Source organism: Vulpes vulpes, chromosome 12, assembly GCF_048418805.1.
Source record: "Vulpes vulpes isolate BD-2025 chromosome 12, VulVul3, whole genome shotgun sequence".
Classification (NCBI taxonomy): Eukaryota; Metazoa; Chordata; class Mammalia; order Carnivora; family Canidae; genus Vulpes; species Vulpes vulpes.
In genome coordinates this window covers 110,287,671-110,301,294 of record NC_132791.1, presented here as the reverse complement: position 1 = coordinate 110,301,294, position 13,624 = coordinate 110,287,671, and the positions used below count along the sequence as shown (strand labels likewise).

General features: G+C 51.7%; 1 protein-coding gene across 12 annotated transcripts in view; it reads left to right on the top strand.

The window, feature by feature from the left end:
- PKNOX2 (PBX/knotted 1 homeobox 2) overlaps nt 1–13,624 on the top strand; it is a 257,580-nt gene that overhangs the window by 205,163 nt on the left and 38,793 nt on the right. For all 12 annotated transcript variants that reach the window (XM_025998970.2, XM_072729434.1, XM_072729429.1 and 9 more), the window contains one exon: nt 8,133–8,304. In XM_025998970.2, the coding sequence (XP_025854755.1) occupies nt 8,133–8,304 (172 nt within the window). The remainder of the gene's footprint in view (nt 1–8,132; nt 8,305–13,624) is intronic.

Below are 13,624 nucleotides of genomic sequence, written 5' to 3'. Positions count from 1 at the left end.
TAAAAATACATCCAACCAGGAGCTGCTGGCTCCTTCTCCCCCACCCCACTCTGCTCTCTCCATCTGGTGCCTTCGAGGGGAGGGGAAATGGAGGGCCGGGCGAGCTCTTCCTTCACACTCACCCCCTCCCTCCAGGACCCTGCCAGCCCCCACCCCACACACAAGCCAGCAGAGCCCAAGGAACACAGGTCCTTTTGTAGCCATTGTAGCTAGAAGCTTCCAGATGGCAGCGTCTGATCTGAGTCTTGCTGAAGGGATGGATTCTGAGCCTGAAAGAACTTCAGGACTGCGTCTTAGAACCTCCCTTCCCATAGTTCGTTTATTCCCATTGGTTGATTCACCACACATTTGCCGATCCTCTGTTGTGTGCCAGGCACTGTGTTTGACCCTTGGAAATTCAAAAAGAGATAAGATGAGCTCTTGGACCAGAGCAGCTCACCACATAGTGAGGAAGACAGATCTGTGCACAAACAACTATAGTTAGTAGAATTTAATGAGTGTCATAAGGGAAATAAAAATAAATTCTTACTGGCAGTGCTTTTTTGGTTAAAAAAAAAAAAAGAGGTTCTGAGTTCTGATAAATTGTACATCGCCTCTCCTCCTCCTCTTTCTGTGCCTCTATTTGAATTGGCACGTGGGCTTGTTTTCCCTGCCAAATGAGTCAGTGGATATGGGAATAGAAATTTATTGGAGCCGATGGTGTCAATGTTGCTCTGAATAAAGAAGGTGCCCACACACCTTTCCAGGGAAATGGAACAAGCATTAATTGATAGCTTACTAAGTGTCAGACACTCTACGTGTCTCTTCATTGAAACCTTACAGTAACCTGCGTGGTAGGTGATATGAGCCCTGTTTTGTAGAAGAGGAAACTGAGGCTCAGAGAAATCCATTAACTTACCCCCGAGTCACACAGCTCTCTCACCTTAAAGTCTATGCTTATTTCAGACCACCGAGCTTCTCACCTTAAATTATGAGCGAGGTCAAGATACAAACCCCAAAGTGCTTCCTATGATGCTTCAGAGGCTGCAATGGCTTTCTTGCTGGAGAGACCCACTAGGAAGCCTTGGTGGAATGGGTGGCATCTTGACATGGATTCTGAAGATTATTACAGGTGACAGGTAGAGATGCAGGAACACAGTTCAGGAGCGGCAGGAGCAAAGGTGGGCGCGAGAAGTCCAGATTGCCTCTGTTGGTGAAGGCGGTCAGTGAAAAGACGAGGGGCCAGGGACCACCCACTGTCTGGCCAAGACCACATTCTCTTTCGACTCTTAAGAAAAAAGTACTGAAGAGAAGTCTGAGGCCATACCCGAAGCACCTGAAGTGTGAACTTATTAGTTCATTGGCATCCAGGAGAACAATAGTTGTGAGAATGAATACTTGTAATGGACCATCAGGCCCTGAATAGATGCCCAGGAAAAAGATGGGGCCGTCCCAGAAAGCGGCTCTAGGGTATTGTCTGTGAATCTCTGATCCCAGTGACCTCTGACCTGAAGCGCTAGAAATAAAGGATCAAAATGCCAGCCCATGGGTACGGTAGTTTCCCAAGTGGTGGGCCTTTGGCAAGTGGAGACCTGCACTGTGTGTGTGAGTGGAGACTAGGTGGGTAGCTTCAGAGCCAGCCTGATCACTGCCTTTCCCACCTTCCCCCACCTCGCTGGCCAACAGACTAATAATGTCCTCTGGCCTGACCAGGCCTCTTGTCCCACCAGCTCATCACTGAAAATCTCCACGCAGAAATTTTGCTCTCCTACCAACCATTCCACACTCTGAGCAGTCCATCCCCCATCCCAGCTAGGAAGGGCCGGGGAGGCTCTGGGCCCTGTGCCCTTTGGAAGAAGCAGCCAGGGCTTGGGGAACGGGGTGAGGGGTGAGGGGTGACGCAGAGCCTCCTCTGCCCATCTTCCCCCTAGCCCGAGGAGTCTGGGCTGAGGCGAGGTGCAGGACAGGCCTAGGGGCTCCAGGGGCAGTGCCAGGGAGAAGAGGGAGACAGCCAGGCAGGCTGCCACACACTTGGCTGGACCCATAATTGAGGTCCGCAGTCCCGGCCAAGGTCACAAGGGAAGGGATGGCTGAGAGGCTCAGAAGTGACGGAGTGGCATGACTGTGAATCACAAGGTTTATCACCCAGAAAGAGAACTCGACACGAATGTGCCCCCCTGCGTATGACCATCCTGACCCCCCCCACCCCTGGAGTCTGTGGTGTTCTGCTACTGCTACCTATCTCTTCTCCGTCTGCCTCTTGTGTTCTTCACATCTGAGCTTCCCTGAAGCTCTCTATTTTTTATATTCTTTCTAACTTTTTTGCTGCCTCAGCTTCTGTATTTCCGGTCCTCTAAGTGGAAAGAAATATGGAAAAAAATGTTTTTCCCAAAAGCCCAGATTGTCCAAGGAGGAAGGAAGAGACACAGAAAAGGGTCCCACTGTCTTTTCTTGAATCCTTCAAACGAAAGGAAACATGCTTCAGCCTTATAGGGGAACTTGAAGTTGGGTCCGAGCATATGAATTACCAAGGAAGTGGTGGTCTCCATCCCTGGAGGCCTTTGAATGTTGGAGAAGCCAATCGGGCCAACCCATGTTGAGAGTACCTGTCCTGAGGCGGGGAGGAGTACGGTGGGCAGGTGGTGTTGAGGCTCGCCTGCCCAAGGAGGCTCTGGGAAGCCTCACCGGAGAGGGCAGGGTGGGCAGGATTGCTTCAGGGCTGGAGTGGGGGCCGCTCCCAGCTGCCAGAGGGAGGGTGGCCTTGGCCACTGCCAAGGGCTTCAGCCCACATCCTGCCCTGTCCCCAGTCTGCTCCCTGGAGGGCGGGGCAGCCCCAAACTGGGCATTCCAGGGCAGCACATGGGTGATGTAAAAAAACACACGAAGGCAAAAATGTCAGAAGTAATTAAACCAAATGACGGCTTAAACCCCTGTAGAAATCAGTACATCCGGCTTAATCACCTTCCTAAGCTAGCACAAGACTGCGGTTCTACGGAGAGCAGTTCTTTATGTCTCTGGATCGTTAGCGGAAACTGCGTATCTCGCGCTTGATTTTGGTTCAGTTGCTCCTGAGGAGAGGTGATGAGGGTGGGGGGTGGGGGTAGGGCCCCCGAAAAGAGAAAAGAAATAATAAAATGTGATTTGAGATCATTTCTTCTTCCCCTCTGCTTGAGCCCCGGCGCCTCCCCTGCTCCTGGCTCTGTCCGCACTCACGGCTCCCACCCGCCCCCTCCCAGCACCCAGGCAGAGGCACAATGCTGAATGTGCTAAATTAGGCCATTAGAGAAATTCATTTCTCTTTATTAGTCTGTGTCAAATCCTTTTTATTAGTGGCTGGAAACGACCTCTCTTCTGCAGTAAAATGTCATGCCAGTTCACTCCTTTTATTTGTTCTGCACTGACGAGGCTCAAACTCTCACTGAATTAGTGCAGTGAGATTTATTTCCTCCAAATTTCGAACGGCTTAAGAGAGATTGGGGTGGAGGGGGCGGTCGTGCGGGAGGCGACAGGGGGAGAAGAGTGGAGAAAGATCTGGGAGGGAGAAGGTGAGCTCTTATAGAGGTCAAATGTCCTCCGCTCTTTGGAAATAAAGTCTAATGGCCATCTTTCATATCTTGTTCATCATCGTCTGGGCACCGGGGATGGAGCTTCCACATTCCTGCTTCTAGCCTCTGAAGGGTATTGACCCACAGTGGGACAGATCTGGACGGCAGGAAGAGGAACTCCTTAAAACTCATCTTAGCTGGCCAAACCGAAGCTCCGAGAAAGCCAGGAATAAAGAACCAGACCCCACGCCTAACTGGAAATGCTTCTTGCCATCCCCCACCTGGTTCAGGCGGGACCATTCACATCCCAGGAGGCTAAGACACCCAGCTCCCCTGGTCCCTGACCTACTCACCCCCAGCTTACCCCAGCCTGCAGCATGGAGGAGGCTTCCAGCCTCATCTCCAGCCTTCTGGGGTGATGTTGGAGGGTAGCTTAGAAATATAGGTCAACCCATAGGCCGGGTGGCTGGGCCAGAGACTGGGAACTGGGCTGGGGACAGCCTTAGAGGAGCCCGTAGCATGACTGCAGCCATGGAACCCAGCTGAGTCATTAAGAAACAGCCTATTTCTCAGGGTGTGTGTGTGTGTGTGTGTGTGTGTGCAGAGTGTCTTGAAGTAGCAGGTAGCCATCTAGGTTTATCGAGGGATCCAGGCAGATAGAGCATGGGAGCCACAGACAGCTCACTGACCCTGGCGAACACTTGTAGGAAAGCCGTGGGCAAGCTCCGGTGCCGTCTGAGCCCCAGGCCTCGGGGACCCAGGGATCAGAGTGGCAAGAAGCAGGAGCCTGGGGAGGGTGTCCATGAGAAAAGAGGTGTGGGAGCTGATAGTGTGGCTCAGGTGGGGGTGGGGGCTGGAGACAGGTGTCCATGCGGGCGTCCATGGGGTCTGCTCTGTGCTCCAGGGGCCCCTGGTTAAATTGGGGTGGGGGGGGAGGAAGCAATAGAAAATATTTCCTTATTCTGAGAGATAGCAGAAGCCATAGAAAATACCCCAGATATGCCCTCCTCACATACACACACACACACACACACACATACACACACACATGTTCCGGGGAGATCTGACACCTGGAAGTGAGAAGTTTATAAAAAGGGCCCCTGCTGTCACTCTGCATAGGAAGTGTACGTTGCTCCCCAGTGTGTGTGACAATGCCCCGGTCCTACCTCAGCCCCCCACCTCTGGTCTAACACCTGCTTCTCTTCAGTTTCCTCTCCTTCCATTCCCGTCCTGCGTGCCTCACTCCACACACTCATCTGGATTTTGTTCTAGAAACGTGCCAACCTCATTTCTACCTTAAATACTTTGTTTTTTGTTTTTTTCCTTGTTTGGAATGGCCCCTCCCTCAGATCTTTGCATGATCTTTCCTTTCCTCCCTCCCTCCTCATCACTGGAAGCTTAACTTAAATGTCACCTCCTCAGAGAGGCCCTCCCTGACTACTGTCTGCCCTGCAGGGGTAAGGACAGTGGCAAAAAAGACTACTCTCCCTGCCTACCTAAACTCTAACGCTGGGAGACTCCATCACTCGCAGATCCCTCTTCCCCACCCCACATGCCATTCAGGCTGGGTACACAGAACACACAAACCCCTCACACATACTGCTTGCAAATAACACACAACGCATGCGCACACGCACTGCATACAACACGGGGCATATGCACACCTTACAGCACACCAAATCTGCATCCCGCTTTCATACCCACATGTGCACGCATACTGCAAAAATGCGTTGTGTGTGCACACACAATAGCAACACACAGGCCAGGACACCTGGACAACACTCACACCCGCTCTCATTGGCAGCCAACATTCAACCCAGGTGCACATGTGTGCACACGCATGCACACACATAGACCATCCCCTCCCCATGCAGCCGCTGCCCACCCTCCCTGCAACCAGCGAGGGAGGAACGTGCGGTGACCGGCGGCGGCTGCGGGGCTCGGGCGGGGGCCGCACCCCCACCACCTGGCACGATGCTGCGGATTATTAGTTCCTGGTAATTTAGTGCCCTTGTACAGAGTCGATTTGTGCCTTTCATTCCTAATTGATCTAGTGGCTGTTTAAATGGCAGCAGGCATCTGTTGAGAGTACGAAGGTTCATAAGGCGCAATAATTCATAACACCGTCTGGAATTTGCCTTTCATGTCCCTCAGCTAAACCACTGCAGGGCTCTGCTTAAATTACAGCCACTGAGGCTTTCTTTGGTATTCCACTCAGGGCCAGAAGAATCTTGCATTAAACTGGGATCAGGTTAGATTAGACTATAATATGCTGCGGTATTAGTGGCTGCAAATGAAGACTTACACTGGAGTTTAACCCCTTCACCTGGTTTTCTCTTTGTCTTCAGCCGGACGGGTAAGGGACCCCTGGTTTGCCCTGCCAGCTTCCTCTGGGAGCCCAGGAGATGGGCTAGCTCTTGGGGGCTGCCCACGCGCCGCCCTCAGACATCCAGCCTCTTTCCTCTCCAGACTGTAACCTCGGCTGCAGCCTGGGTGGGGGGCAGCTGTGTGTGCAACAGCTCCCAAGACAAGGGTCAGGAGGTGGTGTCCAGGGGCAGGCTGCCCCGCCAAGTGGCTCAACTGAAGCAGGCATGTCCCTCTCTTCATCCGCCAGTGCCCCTGAGCCCGAGCAGAATGCCCAGTCAGTAGAGGTGTGGGTGTGGATGGCATTGAGCACCTTCTGTCTTATTGCCCAGAATTACCAGAATCCCAGCACGGGGCAGGCCATTAGGGGTTCCCCCATCTGTACACCAACACTGTAGGCTGGATAGTCAGTCTTTCTCTTGCTGTCTTCGTAGCGTGTTGGGAGGAAGAAAGCCTGGTCTGTTTGTCTCTGCAAGACGTACTGTGTTCCCCAGTATGGTAGCCACTAGCCACCCTGGCTACCTATGTAAAATTAGTTAAATAAATTTAAAAGTCAGGGGCCCGTGGGTGGCTCAGTCAGTTGGGCATCTGCCTTTGGCTCGGGTCGTGATCCCTAGGTCCTGGGACCAAGCCCTGCATGGGGCTCCCTGCTCAATGGAGAGCCTGCTTCTCCCTCTCCCTCTGTCCCACCCTCCCCCCACTTGTGTTCTTGCAAGCTCTGCGCTCTCTCTCTCTGTCTCTCTCTAAAATAAATAAATAAATAAATAATCCTTTAAAATTCAGTGTTGCAGGGTCCACCGTCATATTTCCAGTGTTTGTTGGCCTCCCTGGGTTGGTGGCCACCATATTGGGCAGAGGAAATGGTAGAACATTTCGATCATGGCTGAAAGTTCTATCAGACAGTGCTGGCTAGAATGTGCTCTTGGCAGAGACCTGGGAGCCAGGCCCAACGCACGTACTTCCTCCTCTCCCAGCAAGCAGGGCTTCATCAAGCAGAAAAAAGCTGGATTGTGTGCTCCCAAGGGGCTGAGGGGAGACCAGAGAGGGATGTGGGCAGACGCTCTTCTGGAATCGCAGTGGAAGGGAGTGAGGCTGCAGGGTCCAGCGTCAGCAAGCTATGCAAACACCTGCACACTTGCTGGATGCTGAGACCTAATTGTTCACACATGCTGCGGGGAAATAAGAATGATGTGCCCTTGTATGTGCAAATAGGCGCACACACATGTAATGTGCAGTAAACATTTATCGGGATCCACGTACCTCTTCCAGACTCTGGACACACAGTGATGAAGGAGGTGGGCTCAGCTCCTGCCCTCATCTCGCTCAGAGTCTAGTGAGGAAGGCTGATACTAAAACAAACAATTCAGGGAGCCATCAGCCGCGGTTAGGGGCAGGGGAGTGAAGGAAGCCTCCCCGAGGTGGTGATGTCTAAGCGAGGACCCCGAGAGCCAGTCAGGGACTGAAGTAGGCACTTCAGCTTATGTAATCACAGAACAACACCCACACACTCACACACGCTCACACTCACACTGTCTTCATTTGCTCATTCATCATCAGCCACCAATATTTAGGAAGTGCCTGCTATGAGTGTGCAGGGCAGGGTAGGTCCTAAGGATACAATGATCATTAAAACAGGGCCAATCTTGGGAGAGAACAGGGATGCAGACAATCATTGAGTCACAGTTGTGCTAAGTGTGCAATGAGAGAAAGGTGCAGGGAGATTGTATACATGTAACTGGGGTGTGTGACCCAGCCAGGGGACTCAGGAGAGGTGGCGACACCAGCCCACCATGTATGGACGAGCATTTGAGCTCACACAGTCCCCCTGTGCACACTTGCAGACACACAGGTGTGCACATTTGCTGCCCTCAGCTGGCTCTAGAATAAGTCTGTGACTAATCACTACTGCTCATGTGCAGGACTTTTCTGGATACTTCCTACACTTCCTTCCTGGGTTGACCTTGAGTGGGAAATGGACACTGATTTCCATGAAGGGTGATACCCCTCATCTCTCACCAAATATCCGCGCAGCTTATCTAACTAAAGAGAAGGGTTAGGCACCCACTGGGGAGTAATAGAGTCCTCGAAGGCCCCAGGAGCTGGGAGACCAGGGAATGAGGTGCTGCCCTCGAGGCTGGCATGGGGGCCTTGGGAGTGTGGGCAAGGGGCCCCCGGTGGCTTCCGAGCCCCGCCAGCAGCAGGTCTGTGTGTGTGCGCATGTGTGAGCTCTTGCTGTCCCCGCAGGCACCCTCTTTTCCCGCTCCTGACGCTGCTGTTTGAGAAATGCGAACAGGCCACCCAGGGCTCGGAGTGCATCACCTCCGCCAGCTTTGATGTGGACATCGAGAACTTTGTCCACCAGCAGGAGCAGGAGCACAAACCCTTCTTCAGCGATGACCCAGAACTGGACAATCTGGTAAAGACCCTCCAACCCCCACCCTGGCTAGGGTCTTCCTACCCTTTGATCCTTCCAAAAGCCTTAGAAATGATCCTTTTATTCCTTCCATTCATTCAACAGAAATTTGGGGGTGCCCGCTGTGGGGCAGGCACTAGATGCACCCATCTAGCAGTTGAGAGCCATTTCTGGTTCCTAACCCAAGAGTCGCATGCCTAGGTTTTGCTGCCAATGGCCTTCTGTTCTCTGCACACCTGCATCCCACTACCCCGCCCCCTTTGCAGTGTAGACAGGAGGGAAGGAGGGTCATGGGAGCCAGAAGGTCTGGAGTAGCTGTTATGAGGACTGGAGTCCTGGCGTGTTAATAAATATGTCTTGGGCCACTCAGAGAAGAGCTGATGGCTAGTGCGCTCCTGTGTGGAGGATGAGGGCAACAGGCATGTTTAAACCCATCAGTAGAGAAAAAAGCCTGCAGACACAGTCATGTTGAGAAGGCCAGCGGATGTCCTGTCCATCTGGGCCTAGACCAAGCTCCGAAACCCAATTTATCATCATCCAGATCATCACTACAGGTTTTTTAAAAATGTTTATTCCTGGACCCCACACCTGGACACTGTGATTCAGTAAATTGGGTGGGGCCCAAGAATCTACAATTTTTTAAGTTTCCCAGGAAATTGCAATCATCAATGAGATTTGATACCCACTACCATAGGTGACATCTAAAATTCTCTTCTAGCCCTGGGAATTATGCTGAAAGAGAGAGAGAGGGAGAGGGAGAGAGAGAGAGAGCAAGCAATAGGGAAGCTGCTCTGTTCATTCATCATGATATATAGTCATCCTGGAATTATTAATTATTAACCACAATTTTTTATTTTCCTGTGGGCAGATTACCTAGATCATGCATGGTGAATTTGGAAACTCTGCAAAATGCTCCTCCATAAATCGATGGTAGTGCTGACCTCTTGTAGCCAGAGTTTAGCTGATAACCTGCTCCCAAAAGAGAAATAGAATTAGAAAAGCAAATGTGGCACCAAAACAATGTATACACACATGAGGGCCCTGGGTCTGCTCTGCCCATCCCTGGCCTTCCTTTGTCCCTGGCTGGTCTGGAGCAGCCCCACTTCCCAGGATCCCAGACCACTGTCTGTCCGGTTCCTTGCAGGCTGGTCTGGCCCTCTCCAGTGTTCAGCTGACCACCATCTCAGAACTGCAGCTCCGAAGTAGGTCTTTGGAATTTAGACCCACAGTAGCCATGGAGCTAGGGGAGGAGGCAGCTTCCTCTTCTTCTTTTTTAAGATTCTACTTATTGGGACCCCTGGGTGGCTTGGTCAGTTAGGCATCCGCCTTCAGCTCAGGTCATGATCCTGGAGTGCCCAGAAGGAGCCCCATGTCAGGCTCCCTGCTGAGGAAGGGAGCTCCTTCCCCTTCCCCTGCTCCTTCTCTCACTCACGCCCTCTCAGAGAGGTAAATAAAGATTTTATTTATTTGTTTGAGAGAGAATGCACACATGTGTGCAAGAGAGAGAGAACATGAGCAGGGGGGAGAGGGAGAGGGAGATGGAGAAGCAGACTCCCTAGAGAGCAGGGAGCCCAATGCAGGGCTCCATCCCAGGACCCTGAGATCATGACCTGAGCTGAACGAAGACAAATGAATGAGCCACCCAGGGCCTGTGGCAGCTACTTCTGTGCGAGGCAGAATGGACCTGAGGGGCCGGGACCCACTCCTGACACATGACACGAAAAGAAGCTGAGGCCTAAGTTGGTAGGAAAAAGTAAAATCAGGCTGAGTAATGTGAAAGAATTGAAGCGTTTATAAGAAGCAGGAGTCCTAGGGTCCTAACGAACCTCACACACCTTGCCCACCACTCCCTGCCAGGTGAAAGTATCAAAGACACCCTGTGAACCGCCTCCTTTTCTAGTATAACCTGGAAAATACCAGTAAGTGGCTGGCTCTGTGCTCTCCCCTTGCTAACACTACCTGGGTCTCTCTGGTTTTTTTTTCACCCAAAGAATCAGACTTCTTGATTCAACCCAACAGAACTTGGTCAGGTATGTGCTACATGAGCACCTGACCTAGGGATGTGGATGCCCCGCGGCCCAGACCTCTGGTGTTCCCTGGTCTTCTCATTCCAGGTGACTGGGCTGGGACTGGTCCAGTGGATGGACCAGTCCTCAGACATCACATCCACCCACGTGGACCTGATTTACTTAAAGGTGTTGGCCACGGTCAATGGCTGGCCTACCGGTCAGGTGTTTAAAGAGAGAGTCGAAGGAGCACTTCGAGACACAGGACGGAGCCCAGCTTCACTGAGTGTGTGACTTTCATGATGTAACTCCTCTGAAGCTTGGTTTCCTCATCTGTAGTGCTAAGACACCCATCTCATGTGACTGCAATAAAAAAAAATTAACGAGATGGCATGTGGAACGAAATGTCCTTTAAAAATGGGTGGCATCCAGAAGGTTAATCTCGAAGGCAGTATCGCTAAGGTAAGGAGGCCCACCTCCCCAACCTCTCCTCCTGGCCATCAGAGAGACGGTGGGGCGGGGACCCTGCAACTTTATTTGGGGAGTCCAGCAGTGCCCTTTGCCTCCCTGATTATGGTCCCACGTTGGAAGGGAGCGGCTCAAGAGGCCAACCACAGGGGCCATCATTAGAACAAGAATCATGTAGCCAGCACAGCCGAGATGCACATAATTAGAAATTAGAAAAAGGTCAGATCGCGTCATTATCAGCTCAATCAGCTGCTGAGTGCCACAGCCAGTTAATTTGGCATCTGTATTTTTTACAACCCCGCACACGTAGCCCAACGGACTGTAACTCTTTATCCGGACAGATATACTGCGCAGCGGAGCAGGGACATAAAATGAGAGACCCCAAGCAAATGAGCTGAGATAATTGAGAGATTTATTTTTTATATATATGTGTGTCAGGGCGGCTTTCCTTTGCCCTTGAATATTGACTTTCACAGATGGGATTGTCAGGAGGACATGGGGGGTCCCCCAAAACTTTGTCCCACCCTGGGGCCTCAAGTCTCCCTCTGATCCTGCTCCCTCCCCAGCCCAGACAGCCCATGGGCCCCAGCCCTGCCAGGCCAGCCATTAGGACATAAATCCCACCACCTCCAGCCACTCATTCTCCATTCCTCCAAGCAAATTGCCTCGCTGAGCAATCCCAGCCCCTGCTCCCCACCGTGGTCTCCCAGACAAGTTCCCATGGGAACGGGCTGTCCCAGAGCTGCCCAAAGATCAGGGAGGTTCCCAGATCATAGGCTTCTGTGGGAACTTCCCTCCCCTGCTAGCCAGCTGCTCCCACAGTAGAATCACAAAACACTAAGAGAAAAACACAACCTCAGGGAGAAGCCAATCCAGCCCATCCCACTACCCATTTTACAGATGAGGACACTGAAGTCCAGAAAAGGAAAATGAGTCATTAGGACCAAAGCCCATGTCTGCTGGCTCTCAATATCCTACTCCTTCTGGGGTGACCTCACCTTATTTACAAAGCCCTCATTTATAAATGCCACCAGCATCTCTACACACCCCCTGTCCATCCCCTGGTGCCCACTCTCTGCCCTTCTTTACCTCCCTGTTTCAGGGCTGTGGGTGTGGCTCCCCCCCCCCGCCCCCGCATGGTGGCTAAGCTGGCATGCCCCCAACCCCCAGCTGAGCTCCCTCAGGAGCCCCCCCACCCAACCAGTGCTCACCAGGCCCATTTCTCACTTGGCCCACTGATCCCCTGCCTGGACCCAGCAGCCTCTGACTGGCAGTTGGTAAAGTTTGTAAAATTTGCAAGTTCCCCAAACCCCTTTGAAAGGTAAAAGCTTTTTGTTTTATAAAATCTGATTTACGGGCCCCCAGTGCAGTGCCGAGGTTTTATATATTATGCAAGATTTCAAACCGAGGCTGTAAAACGTACGGTTTCAGTTTCATGCATGGAATTTTTTTATGTGTAAATTTTTTAACATTTATGGGGCACGTTTTAATGAGACTCTGGTGTGGCTCGAGGGACAGATTATGGCTGCCTGACCGCAAAGCCAGCTCCAAAATGGGGCCCCCAGGCCCCTGGGCCCACTCTAAAGAGGCAGGGCCAGAGGCCGGAGGCTGTGAATAAGGAGGCACACGAAGGAGCCGGGCCAGAGCCCTGGGCCCGCAGAGACCTCGGGCGGCTCCGATCAGAGTCGTTCACTTCAGGCTTCAGTCCAGCTCTTCACCTACACAGGAGCAGAAAACCTTACCAACACCAAGATAGGGAAAGCTAGGAGAATTATCAAAGCTAGTCACGATTAACATTTATAGAGCGAGCACTTACTAGGTGCCAGGTGCCACTGTAAACACCTTACATATATTATCTTATTTAATCCTCTTTTGGAACCCACAAGGTATGGATGTATGATTATTTCTATTTTAAAATGAGGAGATTGAGACACAAGGTGAAATCACTTCGTTCAAGATCCCACAGCTAGTCCGAGGCAGAGGCGCGAGTCAGATGCTGCATGGGGCTCGAACGCCAGCGCCCACACTCTTGACAGCTGTGCTGACCTATAGCTGCTGTTCTTCTAGGACTTTCTATGCATCAGTTCTTGTTTTTAGTTCTTGCGAGCTGTATCTCACTTAACTCCTCAGATCAATGCTGAGAGAGTCACTATTATTATCCCATTTTACAGGGAAAAAAAATGGGGAAAATAAAGTGCAGAGATTAAGTAAATTGTCCAGAATTTCTCAGTGGGTGGAAGAAGACCCAAGACTCAGCCTCCAAAACCCATTATTCTCGAGCACGCTTCTCTATGTAATTCTCATGGGAGTGCCCCCCCCCCCCGCCCGCCAGGTAGTCATTGTCATCCCCATTTTACAGAGGAGAAAATCAAGGACTAAGAGTCTCATAGGCAAGAAGTTATAGAGCTGGGATTTGCACCAAGTGGGTCTAACTCCCAAAGCCCAGCTCTTCCCTCTGAACCACTTGCTGCCCCAAATTCTGAGGACGCTGGGGGCGAAGTGCCACGTTATTGACTTAAAAGTGATAGGACTTGTCATGCATGATGGCTTCTGTAGCTGATCATTGCAACCCCCAGTCATCTGGCAGTTCTCCTATCCCTGGTCTTCACCCTTCTCCCACGTCCCATGCGTTGTTCCAGGGACCCTACACTTCCAACCGCTCAGATCCAACTGGTATGGTCAGGGAACCATCCCTGATTAGATTTTAGCTTTGGCTGCCCTCACGACCCGCAGGAAATATCTGAGCACTTTAAGGAATGAAAGTGTGTAATCTCTTTTGTCTATAAGTGAGGGAGAGGAGTCCTGGCTTCCCAAGTTGCAGAAGAGGGAGGGGGGGAAAGAAGCTGCCC